This window comes from Hyla sarda, chromosome 1 (assembly GCF_029499605.1).
Source record: "Hyla sarda isolate aHylSar1 chromosome 1, aHylSar1.hap1, whole genome shotgun sequence".
Lineage (NCBI taxonomy): Eukaryota > Metazoa > Chordata > Amphibia > Anura > Hylidae > Hyla > Hyla sarda.
This window is the reverse complement of record NC_079189.1, coordinates 96,404,171-96,424,816: the sequence shown is the minus strand read 5'-3', so window position 1 is coordinate 96,424,816 and position 20,646 is coordinate 96,404,171. Positions and strand designations below refer to the sequence as shown.

The following is a 20,646-nucleotide window of genomic DNA, read 5'->3' as shown; positions in this document are numbered from 1 at the left end:
GTTACCCTGCATATTTTTTCTTTTTATATAAAATTTTATAAATATTTGATTTGAAAATAAATAAAAATTCAGCTGGTAATTGTGCAGTTATTTAGGTGCTCAGTAGTAACGAATAGCATGCCTCCAGGCATAACAAAGTAAGATGGAAAGTACCAAGGCACTCACATTCTGCAAGTTACATCAGAGAGGAGCTAGATGACAGGACTATGCCCATTTCACAGCCTCTGCTGCTTCAACTGGTCCTGCCATCCCGCTCCATCCTGATGTAACTTGCTTTCCTTTTTTGGAATAAAGAACTCTGATTTTTTGCCTGCAGAACGTGAGTGATGTGGTACTTTCTATCTTCCATTATGTTATGTCTGTTCTGGAGATCATGAGGGGGTCCCAGCGATCAGACACTTATCCTCTAGACCAGCCATAGGCAACCTTCGGCACTGCAGATGTTTTGGACTACATCTCCCATGATGCTCTTACAGCCAAAATGCTGACAAAGCATTATGGGAGATGTAGTCCAAAACATCTGCAGTGCCAAAGGTTGCCTATGCCTGCTCTAGAGGATAAGTTATTAAGTACTGGAGTACCTCTCAAATAATAAAAGAAATTAAAAACAAATCTATGTATTTAAAATCCGCAGTTGTGGAGTTTACTGCAAAGCTATTGCATTCCTGCTGCAAAATCTGCAACAAATATGGATTAATTGAGGATTTTGACTTCCCACTAAGGTCAGTGGGGTAACTCCACAGCATAAACTGAAATCCGTACCAAAGATTAATTATGTGAGTAGATTTTTTTCATGCAGCATTTGGCTTAATTTTTTTTTTTTTTTTACACACTATATCCACTTTGCTGTCACAGTAATAGGCTGAAGATTTCCGGCATGCAAATACACTGCTGAAAAAAAATAAGGGGAACACTAAGATAACACATCCTAGATCTGAATGAACTAATCATATGAAATTCTTTCGTCTTTATATAGTTGAATGTGCTGACAACAAAATCACACAAAAATTATCAATGTAAATCTAATTTATCAACCCATGTAGGTCTGGATACAGAGTAACACTCAAAAACCGCACTACAGGCTGATCCAACTTTGATGTAATGTCCTTAAAACAAGTCAAAATGAGACTCAGTAGTGTGTGTGTGTGTGGCCTCCACATGCCCGTATGACCTCCCTACAACGCCTGGGCATGCTCCTGATGAGGTGGCTCCTGGACAGTCTGTGGTTCAACATGGCGTTGGTGGATGGAGTGAGACATGATGTCCGAGATGTGCTCAATCGGATTCAGGTCTGGGTATCGGGCGGGCAAGTCCATAGCATCAATGCATTCCTCTTGCAGGAACTGCTGACACACTCCAGCCACATGAGGTCTAGCATTGTCTTGCATTAGGAGGAACCCAGGGCCAACCGCACCAGCATATGGTCTCACAAGGGGTCTGAGGATCTCATCTCAGTACCTAATGGCAGTCAGGCTACCTCTGGCAAGCACATGGAGTCTGTTTCTGACCGTTTAAGTGGGCACATGCACATTTGTGGCCTGCTGGAGGTCATTTTGCAGGGCTCTGACAGTGCTCCTCCTGCTCCTCCTTGCACAAAGGCGGAGGTAGTGGTCCTGCTGCTGGGTTGTTGCCCTCCTATATCCTCCTCCACTTCTCCTGATGTACTGGCCTGTCTCCTGGTAGCACCTCCATGCTCTGGACACTACACTGACAGACACAGCAAACCATCTTGCCACAGCTCCCATTGATGTGCCATCATGGATGAGCTGCACTACCTGAGCCACTTGTGTGGGTTGTAGACTCTGTCTCATGCTACCACTAGAGTGAATGCACCGCGCTATCATTCAAAAGTGACCAAAACATCAGCCAGGAAGCATTGGAACTGAGAAGTGGTCTGTGGTTACCACCTGCAGAACCACTCTTTTACTGGGGGTGTCTTGCTAATTTCCACCTGTTGTCTGTTCCATTTGCACAACAGCATGTGAAATTGATTGTCAATCAGTGTTGCTTCCTGAGTGGACAGTGTGATTGACTTGGAGTTACATTGTGTTGTTTAAGTGTTCCCTTAATTTTTTTGGGCAGTGTACAATTCAGAAAATCTGCAGCATATCAACTTTGTGTGATTGGACCCTAAAAGATCATAGCTTTGTTCATTGAACTTGCAGTGGTACTTAGCAACAGAGGAAATGTATTAAAGGGGAAAATAGGGGGGGGAAATAGGGAAAAAAAAAAAAACTAAAGTGACTTAGCCCTGCCTTGTTTCCAATTTGAGTGTTTGTTGCAGAACCTGCCTGCTCAGCCAATGACTGGCCAAGACAGGACACTGCTGCAGCCAGTGATTGGACGAGTTAGCATGTACTGAAACAAGCTCTCATCTCTGCAGCAGGAAGAGAAAAAAAGGATTGGGGAACCGGAAAGAGCTGTAGGGGATCATTAAAACTTATGTAGAGTTTTAATGATTCATTAAAACTTGTGTAGAGAAAAAGTTGACCAGTTGTCCATAGTTACCAATCAGATCGCTTCTTTGATTTTTAAAAAGGCCTCTAAAAAATAAAAGAAGCAATCTGATTGGTTGCTATGGGCGACTAGGCCAACTTTTTCTCAGCACAGGTCTTAAATCTCCCTCACAGTGTAAGTGGTGTTTTATTTAGCATCATCATGCAATTCTAGAAATTGATTTATTGGCCCTCATTTACTATTCTAAACCAGAGTTGTTTTGTCAGGTTTTTTTGGCGCATCTTTGTCTGCGAAATGTCGCAGACATCGTGCGCCAGTCTGCGACATGATGCAACATTTTTTCCAGACGGACCTGATGTGGATTCTCCCAAACCCGAAAAAGGGGCGTAACCCGACATTTCTGAGCTTTCCTATGTATTTATAAAGGTTTCCAACCCGAATTTGTTGAATTGTTGTGGATTTTTTCCCGACAACTCAGAGTAGTTGGAAACCAAAACCATTTTTTTCTCTGTTTCTCACACATGGAATTTACACTTGACCAAGAAAACACTAACGGTAGAATGTAATGGAATGTACTTAAGTCTGAAATTCCAAGGGGTTCATTAATTTCCATTCACAAACATTGGGGAGATTTACCAAAACCTGTGCAGAGGAAAAGTTGCCCAGTTGCCCATAGCGACCAATCAGATTGCTTCTTTCATTTTGCAGATGCCTTGTTAAAAATAAAAGAAGAAATCTAACTGGTTGCCATGGGCAACTTTTCTCCTGCACAGGTTTTGATAAATCTCCCCCATTGTGATTTAATTATTGCTATACAATTCTGCACAGTAACACCTACCACAACATCACGCTTAACAGAGAATGAACAAACTTTCACAGATCAATAAAACAAATGATTATAAGAAATGTTGCAGTGTATCTCAGAGAAAAATGCCAATTTCTCCACTTATTAGGCTCCCTTCTGTTTCCCCTCCCTCCAACTCATCATTCAGGCTGAAACATTGTTCCAGCCGGACTCCAAACTGATCACTTCATTGAGAGATCAAACAACAGCTGGCGAGAGATAGACGACAAGAGGCGGCAGCACTTGATCCCCTCGTCTGTATGTGTGCAGTGTAGAGGAAAGGTACAGCCTATCCCTAAAGTTACCAGAAAATGCAGGAGTGCTGTAATTAATAAGGCTGCATTCACATCTCGTTGTTACACTACGGGTGCCGGATCCGGCTGGGGCAAACCGGACTCTCCCGTACCCCAACCGGATCAGCACTGAACTCCATTCACTTTAATGAGCCGACCAGAGTCAAACGGTGACTCCGGTCGGCTCAGTTTTGACCCGTATCCAGTTTTGTGACCGGACCTAAAACCGTAGTATACTATGGTTTTAGGTCCGGTCAGGAAACTGCATACGGGTCACAGATGAGCCGACCGGAGTCACCCTTCGACTCCGGTCGGCTCATTAAAGTGAATGGAATTCAGCGCTGGTCCAGCTGGGGTACCGGGGAGCCCGGTTTGCCCCTCCCCCAGCTGGATCCGGCACCCGTAGTGTAAAAACGAGATGTGAATGCAGCCTTAGACAGTTCAGGGCACACTTCACTGCACAAGACCTCAAAATATTTTTTATACGTTACACACCAAGCAAAATACGCAGAAAAGCTCCCACTTATAACAGCCAATAATCAAAAACACTCTACATCTTTATTACAAGGTACTTACCACAAGAAACTCAATTTCTCCCAGCAGGGTCTCACTGTTGGCTTTGCTGAGCTCGATCAGGTGGTTGCTTTCAGAGATGTGATCCATCTGCTCCTTCACACTCTGAAGCATCTCCTCATAGCTGCTTAACTTTCCTTCTATCTGGTCCACCTCCTTCAGAGCCTCATCCAACAGCTTCATCAGGATGTTCACTTGTTTCTCTGAAGCCATGATGGATTGGATATTTGCCTGGAAAGTAAAATAATTCCACAAACATTAACCTCTGCTAAATGTTCCAGCATCTTATGTTACAGGAGAGAAAAGTCTTATAAGGGTAGGGTCACACGTAGCGTATACGCAGCTGAGCAGAGGGAGATACGCTGCATATTCTCCTATGAGCAGACACCTGCAGCAGCCCTGTGTGTGCAGTGAGGGTTTGGAGGCGGGGCCAGCACGCGGGCATGACTGTAACATGCAAGCCCGCCTCCATCTAAAAGTGGATTTCCTGCTAGGTAGCGGATTTTGCGCAGCGTTAAATACGCTATGTGTGACTCTACCCTTATAACTAAATTTGCTCTACCATTCAGAGGAAATGACACCACATTGCTTCAGGTCCATGGGCACCAGCTATGAAAAAAAACATGGTCTTGTTTCCTTTCTCAGTGCACATGCACAGATTGGCACACAGACCAACATACGAAGCCAGTCATTGGCATACGCAACATTTCTATCCTCAAGATGAGAAATACAAATGACATAAAAACTATCCTTATACTTACCCCATCCAGAACCTGAAGCTCCCTAGATAACTTTTCTGCAAAGGCTTCTGCATTAGAAATAGCATATTCACAGCCCTCCATCATGAACTCAATGTCCTGCTTCTCTCGAGTATTTAGCTCTTGGTACTCGGCTGCCTCCTCTTCTCCTCCGGTCACACTCTGATTCTCCCCACTGGGAACAGATTCTTAGAATATCCAAAAAAGAAAAGAAAAATACACATAAGATAAGTCATTGGAATGGCTTTTGATTTTCGCAAAAGTGGGACAGATTCATTACTGCAAATGCTCCAGAATTTTTTTTTTGACACTTTTCCAGCTCAATTCATAAAGTGAATTTATACAATCATACAGTCCGGTATAGTGTAATTTCTAGGACTATGAGGGGAACTTATCAAAGCTGCTAAATGACTTTTTTTTGCTTATTTTATGTGCATAAATTGTCGCGTGAAGCGCCAAAGCAACTTTTCGTGCGACTTATTGAGGGTAAGCAAGTTTTGTTAAAATTCCTAGGTAAGCAAGTTTTCAATTTTTCACTTTGCAGTAGTAGTGAATTTGTTATAGCGACATTCGCAAAAAAAAGTCGCACGGAAGTAAAAAATACAGCAAAGCACATAAAATCCTGTGTTTAAAAACTTGCTTTGTGAGGTGATTTTCAAAGTTTGACTTTCATGCGCAAAATTTACCACTGCCGTGCGACATTTTGATAAATTTTGAGCAAGAAAGAAAAACCAAAAGCAGAAAAGAAACTACTTATATAATGACTTTCTGGAGTAACCTTTGATGAATTCCCCCCTATATGAAGTGCACTTTATGATTAGAGGTGGGGTACAATACATGTTCAAAAGGGGAAGATTTATCAAAATCTGTCCAGAGGAAAAGTTGCTGAGTTGCCCATAGCAACCAATCAGATCGCTTCTTTAATTTTTGAAAAGGCCTCAGAAAAATGAAAGAAGCGATCTGATTGGTTGCTATGGGCAACTCAGCAACTTTTCCTCTGGACAGGTTTTGATAAATCTTCCCCAAACACTTTTTATATTCACTAAAAACATTTTTTTTCTTACTCTATCCTTCATTGTCTTGTACTGAAACCATTTTCTTCACTGTATATTCTGGTGACACAATAAGGACACACTCGCAGGTCTTCAAATGCTACAGATGTAGAGAATAGAGATGAGTGAATTTACAGTAAATTCGATTCGTCACGAACTTCTTGGCTCGGCAGTTGATGACTTATCCTGCATAAATGAGTTCAGCTTTCAGGTGCTCCGGTGGGCTGGAAAAGGTGGATACAGTCCTAGGAAAGAGTCTCCTAGGACTGTATCCACCTTTTCCAGCCCACCGGAGCACCTGAAAGCTGAACTAATTTATGCAGGAAAAGTCATCAACTGCTGAGCCGAGAAGTTCGTGACGAATCGAATTTACTGTAAATTCGCTCATCTCTAGTAGAGAACTAAGCAATAATGTTTTTTTCATATTGCTAAGAATAGGACTCCAGATTCATTAGTAACTAAGCAATGACGATCTGTTGTTTTCTTTTATTAATCTAGTAGCCAAATGAATTCATTTCCAGGAAGAGGCTGTTCATCTATAACAGTGGTCTTCAACCTGCGGACCTCCAGATGTTGTAAAACTACAACTCCCAGCCGTTCGCTGTCCGGGCATGCTGGGAGTTGTAGTTTTGCAACAGCTGGAGGCACCCTGGTTGGAAAACAATGGTTCTTCAGGGTCCTATACAGTACACACAGTGTCCCAAATGGAGCCACCCTTACTTGGTGTCCAAAGGAGCAGCTAACCCTGGCACAGGTAAGGAGTAGTACAGAACTTGTAGTTCCTCCCTGTACTGTAGGGGGCGCTACCAGACAGCCAGTCAGTGCACGCACTTCAGTAATAGAGGTGATTTACCAGTAAAATGTCCATTCTGATTAGTCAGTTCTTCCAGTTGTGACACATTTCACAGATCTGGACTGTCTGTAGCATTGTATGTTGAGTCTGGTTTCAAGTTACAATGGTCCAGGAAAGACCATTGTATGTTGAAACTATTGTATGTTGAGGCCATTGTAAGTTGAGGGATTACTGTATATAAAAATGTTATTATGTTGATGTGGTGAAGGCCAACAAAACAGACCCCTGTCTATACCTCCCACTGACACAAACACTACCAGTATGCTCCTTGTAATGCTGGAAAGAGCATCTAAAGGGAACAGGATTTCTTCCTACCTGCAGTCCCATGTATTATGTTTCACTCCTATTTAGGGCTATATTCACACAGTTTTTTTTTTTTGCTTTGTTTTTTTTTAAACAAAAAACATAGTTGTAAAATTGTATTTAAAGTCTATATTAAAGTCTATGGAAAAGTGTCCGTCAATGTCTATATTGTAAAAATTGTTATTTGCTGCTATGGATTATAAATAACAGCAGGATTAACAATACCCGACAAACAGGATAAAATGGCCTTAAAAATGTGAAAATATACTGTAGTAACTTAAAGGGGTACTCCGGTGGAAAACTTTTTTTTTTTCAACTGGTGCCAGAAAGTTAAACAGATTTGTAAATTACTTCTATTAAAAAATCTTAATCCTTCCTGTACTTATTAGCTGCTGAATACTTCAGTGGAAATTCTTTTCCGTTTGAAACACAGAGCTGTCTGCTGACATCATGAGCACAGTGCTCTCTGCTGACATCTCTGTCCATTTTTAGGAACTGTCCAGGGTAAAAGGAAATCCCCATAGCAAACATATGCTGTTCTGGACAGTTCACAAAATGGACAGAGATGTCAGTAGAGAGCACTGTGCTCATGATGTCAGCAGACAGCTCTGTGTTTCAAACGGAAAAGAATTTCCGCTGTAGTATTCAGCCGCTAATAAGTACAGGAAGGATTAAGATTTTTTAATAGAAGTAAATTACAAATCTGTTTAACTTTCTGGCACCAGTTGATTTAAAAAAAAATAAAAAATAGTTTTTCACCGGAGTACCCCTTCAACCTTAGTAGGGCTATTTGCACAGCACCACATTTGCTGTATGCATAGGGAAATCTCCCTGCAAATAAAAGTAAGCATATGAACATACCCCCATTACTCGAAGGCCAAAACAGCAACCTAAAAGGTTTTCTGTCTATATGCTTGATGGAATAACCAGACTATTTCACAGTGCAACATCCAATAAAACCAAATACTGCACAATCCATTTTTTCCTTTTTTAACATGGGAGTCTATGTATCATGGATGCCACAAAGTGGTATCTGTTATAGCTATATCTCAGAGGTATACATAGGGGTGTTACCACACACAAAGTATGCCACTGATGGACAATGTAGTATGACTAAGCTATAATAAGTTTGAAATAAATGTATAAAAGGGAATTGCTGTAAAATTTAGAAAAGGTTTACAAAACACCAGAGATAAAAGTTATCTGACAGAGAAGTAGAGAAAAAAGGCAGATCACCCACCTTCAGCAACTTTAGGGAGTTCTGCAGAGTAATAAGTATGGGAAAAAAGAGCAGAGGACAGTAAGCAAAGGAGCATTATAGCGAGACAGACGTAGATTGAACTCACACATAAATACACAATAAGCATCCATTAGAAAACTAAGTGGACACAATTAAACAAGAAAGTTATTTGTTGGCAAACTCGTTCCTCTTAATAGACAAATCTACAGACAGATGGCTCCATATACAAATGCTGGTAGATCTGTGCATGCTGACATTCTCCATAAACTAGAGGCTTAAAGGTTAAAAATAAATTCTTTTTACTGCCAATTTTTAAGTGTTATACATGACAGTACAATAACATGTCTAAAATCTATGGCTACAGCAGGCAGCAGGTGTGAAGGATAACCAGTTGTGCTCAGAACTCTGGCATGCTGAATCCAAAGCTAATCATTTTACTTAAGTAAAAGTATAGGGAATGTTTGGGAATAGTGCTGACATGTACATCCAAGGAAGACCTACTATGTACAGAAACTTTCATTAAGTTATCTTGGCATCATCCTCCTTACAACTATGGTCCTGCATATACAAAGGAATAAAAAAACATAATACCACTACCATTCTCTCAAAACATACCTTCCAAAAGCTGGGAGCTGACATTTGCAAAGTCAATTTTTTTCCTTAGATATCGCTGGTTCAGCTTCCAGATGCAGGAAATAAAGGCATTCTTCTCAGCAGGACTGCTGGCGACCCACTTGTAGACTTTGTCAAAATGGAGGTCAAAATCTGGACTTTCCTGCAAGAAAATATTTAGTCAAAACAAAAGTTGTGGGCTTAAAGAGAATCTGTCATCAGTGTCACCTGCACTAACCTGTCAATACAGGCGACATTGATGATAATGATACTTACCTATCCACAATCGGTGGTCCCGTTCGTCCATTATCTTCCTTATTCCGGTGACAGGTTTGGTGTATGGCAAGAGCACGCCGACATCACCGCTGCTGCTTCCCCAAGCCTTCTCACAGCCTGTCCCGCCTCGGCCAGTGATAGGCAGAGCGCAGTGGCATGTAAGGAGCCTGGGCTCTGCCTTCCCCCTTCTGCCCAGGCTCCTTACATGACACCGCACTCGGCATGTCAACCACTGAGGTGGGACATTGCTGAGGCTGGCAAAAAGCTGATCGCAGTGAGATGTGTCTGGCTTCAAGATGCGGGAGAGGACAGGGCCCAGAAAATTGAAGACTTATATCGGCACATCGGGGAAGCGACGAAAGGCAAGTTACAGTTTGCCGTTTTAATTTTTGCAGCCTGGGCACAATGGATAAAAAAAAAAAAAAAAACTACTCTGACGGAAAATCTCTGGGATGCTTTTACTTATGAATTTGATTCCGAGATAGTTTTTTGTGTGACATATTCTACTTTAACATAGTAGTAAATTTTTGTCGATACTTGCATCATTTCTTGGTGAAAAACTCAAAAATTTTCATGGAAAATTCGAAAATTTAACATTTTTCTATCTTTGAAGTCAGGGACCATGTGCGTTTACAAAGCCCCCGTGCTACCAGAACAGTGGACCCCCCCCACATGTGACCCCATTTTGGAAACTACAACCCTCACGGAATGTAATAAGGGGTGCAGTCAGCATTTACACCCCACCGGCGTTTTACAGACCTTTGGAACAGTGGGCTGTGCAAATGAAAAACTAAATTTTTCATTTTCATGGACCACTGTTCAAAAAATCTGTCAGACACCTGTGGGGTGTAAATGCTTACTGCCCCCTTGTTACATTCCGTGAGGGCTGTAGTTTCAAAAATGGGATAAAATGTGGGGGGGTCCACTGTTCTGGCACCATGGGGGCTTTGTAAACGCACGTGGCCTTCAATTCCAGCCTAATTCTCTCTCCAAAAGCCCAATAGCGCTCCTTCTCTTCTGAGCCCTGTAGTGCGCCCGCAGAGCACTTTACATCCACATATGGGGTATTCCCTTACTCAGAAGCAATGGTGTTACAAATTTTGGGGGTCTTTTTTTCCTATCACCTCTTGTGAAATTAAAAAAATTGGGGTAACACCAGCATTTTAGTGAAAAAAATATATACAATTTTTCATTTTCGCGTTCAACTTTAACGAAAATTCGTCTAACACCTGTGGGGTGTTAAAGGGGTTATCCAGGAAAAAACTTTTATTTAATATATCAACTGGCTCCAGAAAGTTAAACAGATTTGTAAATTACTTCTATTAAAAAATCTTAATCCTTTCAGTACTTATGAGCCTCTGAAGTTAAGGTTGTTCTTTTCTGTCTAAATCCTCTGATGACACCTGTCTCGGGAATCGCCCAGTTTAGAAGAGGTTTGGTATGGGGATTTGCTTCTAAACTGGGCGGTTCCCGAGACACGTGTCATCAGAGAGCACTTAGACAGAAAAGAACAACCTTAACTTCAGAAGCTCATAAGTACTGAAAGGATTAAGATTTTTTAATAGAAGTAATTTACAAATCTGTTTAACTTTCTGGAGCCAGTTGATATATAAAAAAAAGTTTTTTCCTGGATAACCCCTTTAAGGCTCACTATACCCCTTGTTGCATTCCGTGAGGGGTTTAGTTTCCAAAATGGGGTCACATGTGGGTGTTTTATTTTTTTGCGTTTATGTCAGAACTGCTGTAACAATCAACCACCCCTGTGCAAATCACCACAAATGTACATGGTGCACTCTCACTCCTGAGTCGTGTTATGCACCCGCAGAGCATTTTATGTCCTCATATGGGGTATTTCCGTACTCAGAAATTGTGTTAAAAATTTTGGGGGTCTTTTTTTTCCCCTTTTACCTCTTGTGAAAATGAAAAGGTATGGGACAACACCAGCATGTTAGTGTAAAAAATTAACTTTTTTTTACACTATCATGCTGGTGTAGACCCCAACTTTTCAATTTCATAAGGGGTAAAAGGGGAAAATGCCCCCCAAAATTTGTTAGGCAATTTCTCCCGAGTACGGAAATACCCCATTACGTGGCACTAAATTGTTGCCTTGAAATACGACAGGGCTCCGAAGTGAGGGAGCTCCATGCGCATTTGAAGCCTAAATTAGGGATTTGCATGGGGGTGGACCCAGATGCAAGTATTACACTTGCCTCCGATATCAAAAATACCCTATGACAGTGTTTCCCAAACAGGGCGCCTCCAGCTGTTGCAAAACTCCCAGCATGCCTAGACAGACAATGGCTCTCTGGCAATACTGGGAGTTATTGTTTTGCAATAGCTGTAGGCTCAGTTTTGGAAACAGTGCCGTACGAGAAGTTTTTCATTTTTATTGGGTGAGAGGGGTGAGGAGGTGTATATGTACTATTTTGTGTAGTGTAGTATTTTTAGGGTACATTCACACAGGCGGGGTTTACAGTAAGTTTCCCGCTGGGAGTTTGAGCTGTGGTGGAAAATTTGCAGCAGCTCAAACTTGCAGCTGGAAACTCACTGTAAACCCCCGCATGTGTGAATGTACCCTGTACATTCACATGGGGGGGGGGGGCAAACCTCCAGCTGCTGCAAAACTACAACTCACAGCATGCCATTTGGCTGTCTGTGCATGCTGGGAGTTGTAGTTATGTAACAGCTGGAGGCAAACTGGTTGCTTAACACATAGTTAGGTAACAAACTCTTAGTGTTTCACAACCAGTGTGCCTTCAGCTGTTGCAAAACTACAACTCTCAGCATGCTGGGAATTGTAGTTATGCAACAACTAGAGGCACACTACTATAACTCCCAGCATGTAGTATGTCCGTGCATGCTGGGAGTTGTAGTTATGCAACAGCTGGAGGCACACCTTTTCATTAAAAAAATGTGCCTCCCGCTGTTGCATAACTACTAAGCAACAGCAGGAGGCAAACAGCTCACCTCCTGCTGTATCCATCCGCCGCCACTGAAGACACAGCTGCCGCCAGGGACCTCCGCCGGCGATGCCAGGGACCCTCGACGCCGATGCCAGGGACCCGCACCTGCCCTGATGGATAGGTAAGGGACCCCCGACTGCCCCGATCGCCACCCGATTACCGCCCAGCAGGCTAGGTAATTGATCGGTTGTCCGGACCGACCAATCACGCGATCGTGAACTGGCACCTGTGCCACCTCACTCCTGCTGGGTAAGGGTGATTAGAGCTGCATATATGCAACGCAGGACTTTGTTTACTTATTAATGGAAGCCATGATTCTCCACAGAACACAGCGGTATTTCTACAACAAAAATGGAAAATGATCCACATTTTCTGCATGCTGCTTTACATATCTACTATGTGTATGAAATAATTGAAACTATCAAAACAGGAATAGATGACACACAGTAATTTGTATTCATAGAAGATTTAAGTCAAAATCATTAAACAGCACTTACTTTAAGAGCATCTTTGGCATCCACCATAGACAGGTCATTCAGTAGCCACGCAGTCTGTGTTTTGTAGAAGTCCCCCTTATCAGACTTCTTCACCTTCACCACTCTGACCTGTGCTGGCCACTCTGTTGTCACTGTAAAACGAGAGGTATCATGATAAAACACATCAAATTACTTTGGAAAGTCAGAAGACTACCAAGTAAAAAAAAAAAAATGGTAACTTGCATAAAAGGAGCAATGTTGTATAATAACACAATATGTCACACATTTGACAGCTTCAATTTAGTAGTTCTATTGTTAGAATAATGGTCCATATTGCCACCCAGTAGCACACTAGTAGGACCTCACTAACCAGCTATCACGTCGTCTCTGCCTGACCACATGACGTTTGATGTCTGTGCCAAACTAAAATATGTTGTTAAAGGATAAGTTCACGTGGTGAATATGCTGCAGTTTGGCAGCTGATTTTGACTTCCCTGTTAAAGTTCTTTGCAAAAATCTGCAACAAACTGCACCAGATCCACAATGTGCCTCTGGAACGTATTATGTCAAGGGGTTATCCGAACATAAGAAGTTATAACCTATCGATGGGATAGGAGAGGGTGTCGAAACCACTGGGAGCTGAGCTTTAAAAGCTCTGTATCATACCTTTCCCATTGTGTAAGCTCCTGGTAGGAGAAAGTTGGCGTTCCCCACCATTGAAGCCTGAGAGCTGTGCCTCGCCATGCCATGCATGAACTTCCTGAGTTTGGACTTCTGTAAGCCCGGGTGGAGAACAAACTAACTGTTTGACTTGTGGCAGGAAACAGAACAGAGCCACCTAGTGGACGTTTTTTTTTTTAAATCATATTAAAAACATATAAAGGTTGAGAATTTCAACAGCAAGTAATTAGCAAAGTGAGGTCAGACATAAGCATACATGGAAGGTAAACGTGAGGTAGTCCCCAAACTAAACTTTTTATATATTGTTCCCTATGTTATTATAATAAACAATATATTAAAAGTTTAGTTTGGTGACAGGTACTCTTTAATAAAGCAGAAAACAATCAGTATTGATTTTAACTACATTACCTTAAAGGGGTACTCCGGTGGAAAACTATTTATTTTATTTTTTTTATGAACTGGTGCCAGAAAGTTAAACAGATTTATAAGCTACTTCTATTAAAAAATCTTAATCCTTTTAGTACTTTTTAGCAGCTGTATGCTACAGAGGAAATTCTTTACTTTTTGAGTTACTTTTTTGTGTTGTCCACAGTGCTCCCTGCTGACACCTCTGTCTGTGTCAGGAAATGTCGAGAGCAGAATAGGTTTGCTATAAGGATTTTCTCCTGCCCTGGACAGTTCCTGATACGGGCATCAGGTGTCAGCAGAGAGCACTGTGGACAACACAAAATAGAAATTAACAAAAATAAAGATTTTCCTCTGTAGCAAAAAGCTGCTAAAATGTACTGAAATAGAAGTAGTTTAACTTTCTGGCACCAGTTCATTTAAAAAAAAAGTTTTCCACCGGAGTACCACTTTAAAATCACTGTATACACAAATATGACAGGCCACAATTTCACATAACTTACCCGTAGCACATAGAAAGCAGTTTTTCTTCTTCTTCCCAGCTTTGCAGACATTGACAATACTCAGAAGACGCTCATCATTTGGGGTAAATATATCCCTCTGTAGGGCGTGCTTGATGGCCGTCATCTTCTCGGAGCAGGATTCACATCTAGGTCACCCTATAATAAGAAGAAAGGATAAATACATGATGTAAGTCAAGTGTATCTAGTTCTAATAATACGGCAACTATTTTGTGTATAAAATGTCCAAGCCTGACAGTATGTTCTTCATGGATGAGCCAATGGTAGCGTTCCTACAGTCATAGATGTCTGTAAAGGGATATTCTCACTTGCATTGCTTGTAGGGTGAATAAGGCTGCGTATTTGCAGTGCCAGGTGGAGGTATATATGAGGGACTACCTGATACCTTCCATGTTTACCTTCCATGTATGCTTATGACTGACCTCACTTAGTAGCATTTGTCACACACAGACTCCCGTGTTTAAAAGTAAAAATACAAAAAACATGGTATATGTTTACCGTATTTTTCGCCCTATAGGACGCACCGGCGTATAAGACGCACCCAATTTATAGGGTCAAAATCTAAAAAAATAAAGATTCTGAACCCAATAGTGGTCTTCAACCTGCGGACCTCCAGATGTTGCAAAACTACAACTCCCAGCATGCCTGGACAGCCGTTGGCTGTCCGGGCATGCTGGGAGTTGTAGTTTTGCAACATCTGGAGGTCCGCAGGTTGAAGACTACTGGATAGGAGGTAATACTCACGGGTCCCCGCCGCTCCGGACCCGTCACCGCTGCCCTGGATGTCGCTCCATCGCTGTCGCCGCGTCCCCGTCGCTCCGGAACGTCTCTGCTGCCGGCCGGGTATCCTCGCTCTTCGTCGCCGCCATCACGTCATTACGCACGCCGATGCACATACGCGACGACGTGATGACGAGGAAGGAGAGCGCCGGCCATACAGGGGATCCCTGAACGGAGAAGACACCGAGGAGGCAGGTAAGGTGAAATCGCGGCGGTCCCGAACAGCCCGACTGAACAGCCGGATTAGTGTCACTTTCGCTATAGAGGTGGCGGTCAGCTTTGATCGCCGCGTCTGAAGGGTTAATACAGGGCATCACCACGATCGGTAATGTCCTGTATTAGCCGCGGGTCCCGGCCGTTGATGGCCGCAGGGACCGCCGCGATAGGGGTGTATTCGCCATATAAGACGCACCGACTTTTCCCCCCAGTTTTGGGGAAGAAAAAGTGCGTCTTATACGGCGAAAAATACGGTATATGTTTTATACTATAGTACTGCACTACTCCACCCAGCAAATAAACAAAAACCCTGACTAATCGTCACCCTAATGGAGGGCAAAACGACACTCTTCTGGCTCCCATTGGATTAGTTGGTCTATATATATGATTTCTGTATGCATCAGGAAATTTATGGTGGTGTTTTTTTTCTGCCAGATTCACACAAACATTTAGGTGGCAGGTATACAGCTAAATCCCTCTTATAAGGTGATCTCGTATTGATTCCATTACTTTCTAAAAACAAAACAAAATAGTTCCATGAGTGCTGATCTTTTTTTCAAGGAAGGGGTCCTGTCCAGCTGAAGAATCCTCTTTGTCCCAGCTAAAACACAGGATGGAAAAAAGCCCAGTAAGTGAGGGCGGGAGTAGCACTTGTCTGTGCTCACTCCTGTCCTGTCTATCAGACTACTGTCTGAAAACAGAGAGAGGAGGGGCCTGCAGTGATTGGATGAAGAGACCCAGCACAGCAGACTCAGGGCAGAAGTGAATGCATGGTGAGTGAGGGCGGGCTCAGAGCTTGTCTCGGACACACCCCTTCCTGAGCAGTGGATGTCAGAATGAGTGAGCAGCAGAACAGAGGGATTTGTGAGCCAAATACAGAAGCTAGACATAGAAAAGACAAGTAAAGCATCTACACGACCAAGTAGATAACATATATCAGCATTATTTTTTCTGTGATATGACATGTACGCTTTACTAAACGTTTTACATTGCTCCAGAAACGATTAGTCTAGTTCCCAACTTTATATCACTCCCCACTTGCAGATCATTTCATCAACTGGTGCAATCTGGATCTTAAAAATTGTTATAGTCACATGAATCAGGCGATAATATTAAGATGATGGCTAGGAACACACATTAAAACAAATGTGCCAAAGGCAGAAGTGGATCCAGATGGAAGGGCGGAGTTACATTTTGGAGTTTCACCACAGAAAATACAGTGCAGCAGCCTCCCATTGTTTTTAATGGGATTGAGCTTCACCATTCACACGACGGAATTTCCACAGCAGGAATTCCGCCGTAAAAATTGTGAACCCCAGAACATGTTCATTCTTTTGGCAGATAGCGGTTAAATGCATTGCCATCTTTTTCTGCCGGTGCCTGCTACAAGTGGAATCTCAGCCCAGAGATATTCTGAGCCCCTATACTTCCTCCTTTCAGCTGTTTCCACTTCTGCCTTGGGCACATTTCCTGCTGCAGAAAATCTGCAGCATATCTGCAACATGCATTTCTACCATAAAATGTATTCAGACATATAGAAATGCACCTAAAGATGTATGGTTCATACAGTAAAACATAGGTGTGCCTCTCTGGCCATCCAAAAGGTTGGAAGGTAGATCCTATTCATACAACACATTTTTGTCTGAAATCTGGCCATTATGGGGACAGTGACTCCTGTCATTGGTACAGACAGATGCCTATTAGTTTCCAGATTACAGAAGGGAGTCTGTGACCGTTTTGGGTCATTTCAGCCGCAGTTGGTGAAGTGTGAATGAGGGCCTAACCTGTCCTGTCACCCATCACATGTCCAGTACTACTGTGTATCCCCATGGACCAGTGGTCTCCATACTGTGGTCCTCCAGCTGTTGCGAACCTACAACTCCCAGAATGCCCGGACAGCCGCTGGCTGGGAGTTGTAGTTTTGCAACAGCTGGAGGGCCACAGTTTGGAGACCACTCCCATAGACTGACAGAGTGTTGTGATACGGCTGAATATAACTGCACCGTTACACAACAACAAGACAGGTGGTGTCTATGCAGAGCAGAAGTGCCGTCACACTGTGCTGCTATCTGATGTCGCCAGGCAGCCTCTATATTGGGCGTTCACAGGCCCCTCAGCTATAAGCACTGCTCCCGCACACACAACTCAGCCCTCCCCACATTGTTACCGGAACTACACGGTAAACTGAGGCCGCTCCGACACCCACCGGGAACCACGGAGATTGCTGGAGGGTCACGGCGCTGTCTTCTCTGCTTCCCTGCCTCTCCCAGTCACCAGAGCCGGACTACACCTCCCAGAAAGCCCTTGCGAAAGGAAGGGAAAAAAAACATTCAAATTCCTAGAACTTTATTCATACACAAGTGCGCAGACAGTTTCCCGTTGTTACAGGCAGAGGCCTACCAGTTATGTCCTCCTCTGCATTGCAGCAACAGGGTTATGTGAAGGAGGTTGGGAAACATCTCTCAACTAAAACATGCTTAACCCCTTCAGGACTTGTATTTTGCACGAGCAATTGTACTTTGTAAGGACACCTTTCATTTTTCCATAAAATCTACGGTGAATCCCCCCATGTCAGGGCTTTTTTTTTTTGCATGACCAACTGTATTTTACAATAAAAAATTGACATGTCATCTTTATTATGTGAATTCAGGTAGAAGAAACAGACATGGTGCACATCTACAATCTTGTATAATGATCTGATTGCTTCTCAGCATAATATAAAAAACTAACAGGTTGTTAGTATACATTTTTGATCAAAAAGTACAAGCCCACTCGCCACGTCAAGGCCACCTATTTAGAGTGAGTCCCTAACGTCCCTAGCATAAAATGGCGCAGCACTGGGCGGCGACCACCACCGCCGCAACACCATTGCCCACAGGGGGGAACGACCCACTGGCAGAGCAGCCCCAATGCCTCTCAAACCAGTCTATGGGCCGCACCTCCCAACAGACACGGCGCCACGGCAGAAGCGTACGCCGCACAGCACCACACCAGTGTGAACAAGGTGTAACAGCACACTTACCATGCTCTCCCAGTCAGATCTTTATTTTAAGGGTCAGTACAATTACAATTTAAATAGTTTTTGTATTATTATACTATAAAAAAAAAGTAAACAATGTGTGTTTTTATCATCCGAGGGCCCCTGCTAATAGCCAGCATTATTTTATTTTCACCTTACAAATATTTTCGCATTCATATAAAGGTAAAATGAAAGGTGTCATAACAAAGTACAGTCAGTCGGTAATCGCTAGGACCGCTCAGATTAGTCATCACTAGGACCGCATGGACATTGTCGCTCCCTATAGATGAAAGCTCTGCTGCTGAGGTTCCATCATGTACACTGTTCTATTGATAGCAATGGCACTCTGCTTCTCTGGAATTTGAAAGTGGAATTTCAAAGCTTAATCCTGCTACAAAACGTATTTTAATATATAGCCAGTCTATTGATTCACATATTTTAAATTTTAAGTTATTCTGTCTGAGGCATGATTTTTTTATTTACTGATTGTTTGATGAAGGTGAAAAACTGGACCAAAAGTTTTCACTGATATTGACCAGGTTTGCCTGTTTATACATTAAAGGGTGCCTCTTATCAAATAAACTTTTGATATATTTTAGATTAATGAATGTTGAATAACTTTCCAATTGCATGTTAATGAAAAATATGCTTCTTTCTATTGTATTTTTCCCGATCAGTCCTGTCAGCAAGCATTTCTGACTCATGCTGGAGTCCTAAACACTCAGAGCTGCCAGCCTGCTTGTTCACAGCCAAACAGGCTGTGAACAAAGCAGGCTGGCAGCTCGGAGTGTTCTCCTTTGTGAACAAAGCAGACTGGCAGCTCATAGTGTTTAGGACTCCAGCATGAGTCTGAAATGCTTGCTGCCAGGACTGGTAGGGAGACCCCTAGTGGTCATTTCTTCAAAGTGGAAAATTAAATAGAAAGAAGCATATTTTTTAATAACATGCAATTGTAAAGTTATTCTGCATACATTAATCTATAATATATCAAAAGTTTTTTTGATGAGAGGTACCCTTTATAAAGAAAAAAAGTCCTGTGGTATGCTTATCCCCAAGAGAACAGACCAGATATACAGATACTTACCTCAATCTGCTCCTGCCTTTCTCTTCATTCCTATATGACTGGGCCGGTGTCAGGATGTGGTCTGGGGTGGCTCTAGAAGTGGAGTGAAGGAACTGAGTGAGGTGAGTATATTTCCTCTTTTTCTAGGGAGTAAATTTGAGGAAATTGGCAAGTTTTAAAAGAAGTTGTGCCTAGCCTTTAACCTCTTAGGTAATATTGATGTATACATGTCAAAATGTCACAGAGGGGATATGTAGTGAGCTCAGGTGCTGGCCATGTTATACAGATAGCGCTCGCTGACAGTTATAACTCATGGCGGTGAAACCCCCTAGATGCATCAGTCAATGATGAGCAATGGATCTCAGTTTTTACACAAAGGTTTAGACTTCCTTCATCACCCAGTCGCCCATATCCCCTCAACACAATTGCAGGCAGACAAGCATTTAAAGGGGTACTCACGTGGAAAACTTTTTTTTTTAATCAACTGGTGCCAGAAAGTTAAACAGATTTGTAAATTAAACACAAAAGAAAGCAACAGTGTCCGGCACTGCTGGGGTAAACTTGTTGGGACTAGGGATGTAATGGGTCATGTAAGAGAACAGTGTAGAGATATGGTTGTGCTCTGGTTCGCTCTAAACAGCAATATTCCAAACTTCTTAATCCAAGGATAATGAAGAAAAACCGGCACTCACCAATCTTCTCTCTAAAATTCTTTCTTTATTGCAGAATACTCGCAACATTTAAAACGTAGAGGGGAGAGAGGGATCGACGGGGGGGGGGGGGGGGGTACACAAACAGGCGACAGATTCTGTTTCACTCGGCTAGCGAGCTTCCTCCGGCCATGAAAGTCAAGGAACTGTGCTGGTTCTTATACAGGTGAAAGGTGGACCCAGAATTAATCTGGACCGCCTACCTGCTCTGACGTGACTTGTGTGAACTCTATGGCTCACACTATTGGCTATAAGTCGCCATTTTTAAACTCATCAAAAGTACTCAGTACAAACATATAAATACTACATATAAACTAGGTATTTAAAAACACGGTGCATAATCCACTTTCTCATTTAACCCCAGCAGGCCCGCTGCGGCAGCATGTATAATCCAAAACGTTTCTCGTTGTAATAAGTACTTATCTAGGTTTATTCCTGGTCTAGGACGCACTCTCTCTACTCCTGAAAACTTTAACTGATCAGTCTGTCCCCTGTGGGCTTCTAATACATGGGCGATCAGGCGCGGGGCTCCTTTCAAAGTGCGGAAAGAG

General features: G+C 42.6%; 1 protein-coding gene across 7 annotated transcripts in view; it reads right to left on the bottom strand.

The window, feature by feature from the left end:
- Positions 1 to 17,883, bottom strand: part of EXOC1 (exocyst complex component 1) — a 51,074-nt gene extending 33,191 nt beyond the window's left edge. For 2 of the 7 annotated variants that reach the window (XM_056558318.1, XM_056558338.1), the window contains exons 1-7: positions 17,510 to 17,882; positions 14,290 to 14,445; positions 12,722 to 12,852; positions 8,989 to 9,148; positions 8,374 to 8,394; positions 4,929 to 5,113; positions 4,171 to 4,398 (exon numbers count right to left, since the gene is read on the bottom strand). In XM_056558318.1, coding sequence (XP_056414293.1) covers positions 4,171 to 4,398; positions 4,929 to 5,113; positions 8,374 to 8,394; positions 8,989 to 9,148; positions 12,722 to 12,852; positions 14,290 to 14,413 — 849 coding nt within the window. In that variant the 5' untranslated portion in view covers positions 14,414 to 14,445; positions 17,510 to 17,882. Of the gene's footprint in view, positions 1 to 4,170; positions 4,399 to 4,928; positions 5,114 to 8,373; positions 8,395 to 8,988; positions 9,149 to 12,721; positions 12,853 to 14,289; positions 14,446 to 17,462 lie in introns of all 7 variants that reach the window. The other 5 variants (XM_056558328.1, XM_056558348.1, XM_056558294.1 and 2 more) reach the window with 4 other exon arrangements.
- Between the last annotated feature and the right edge of the window lie 2,763 nt (positions 17,884 to 20,646).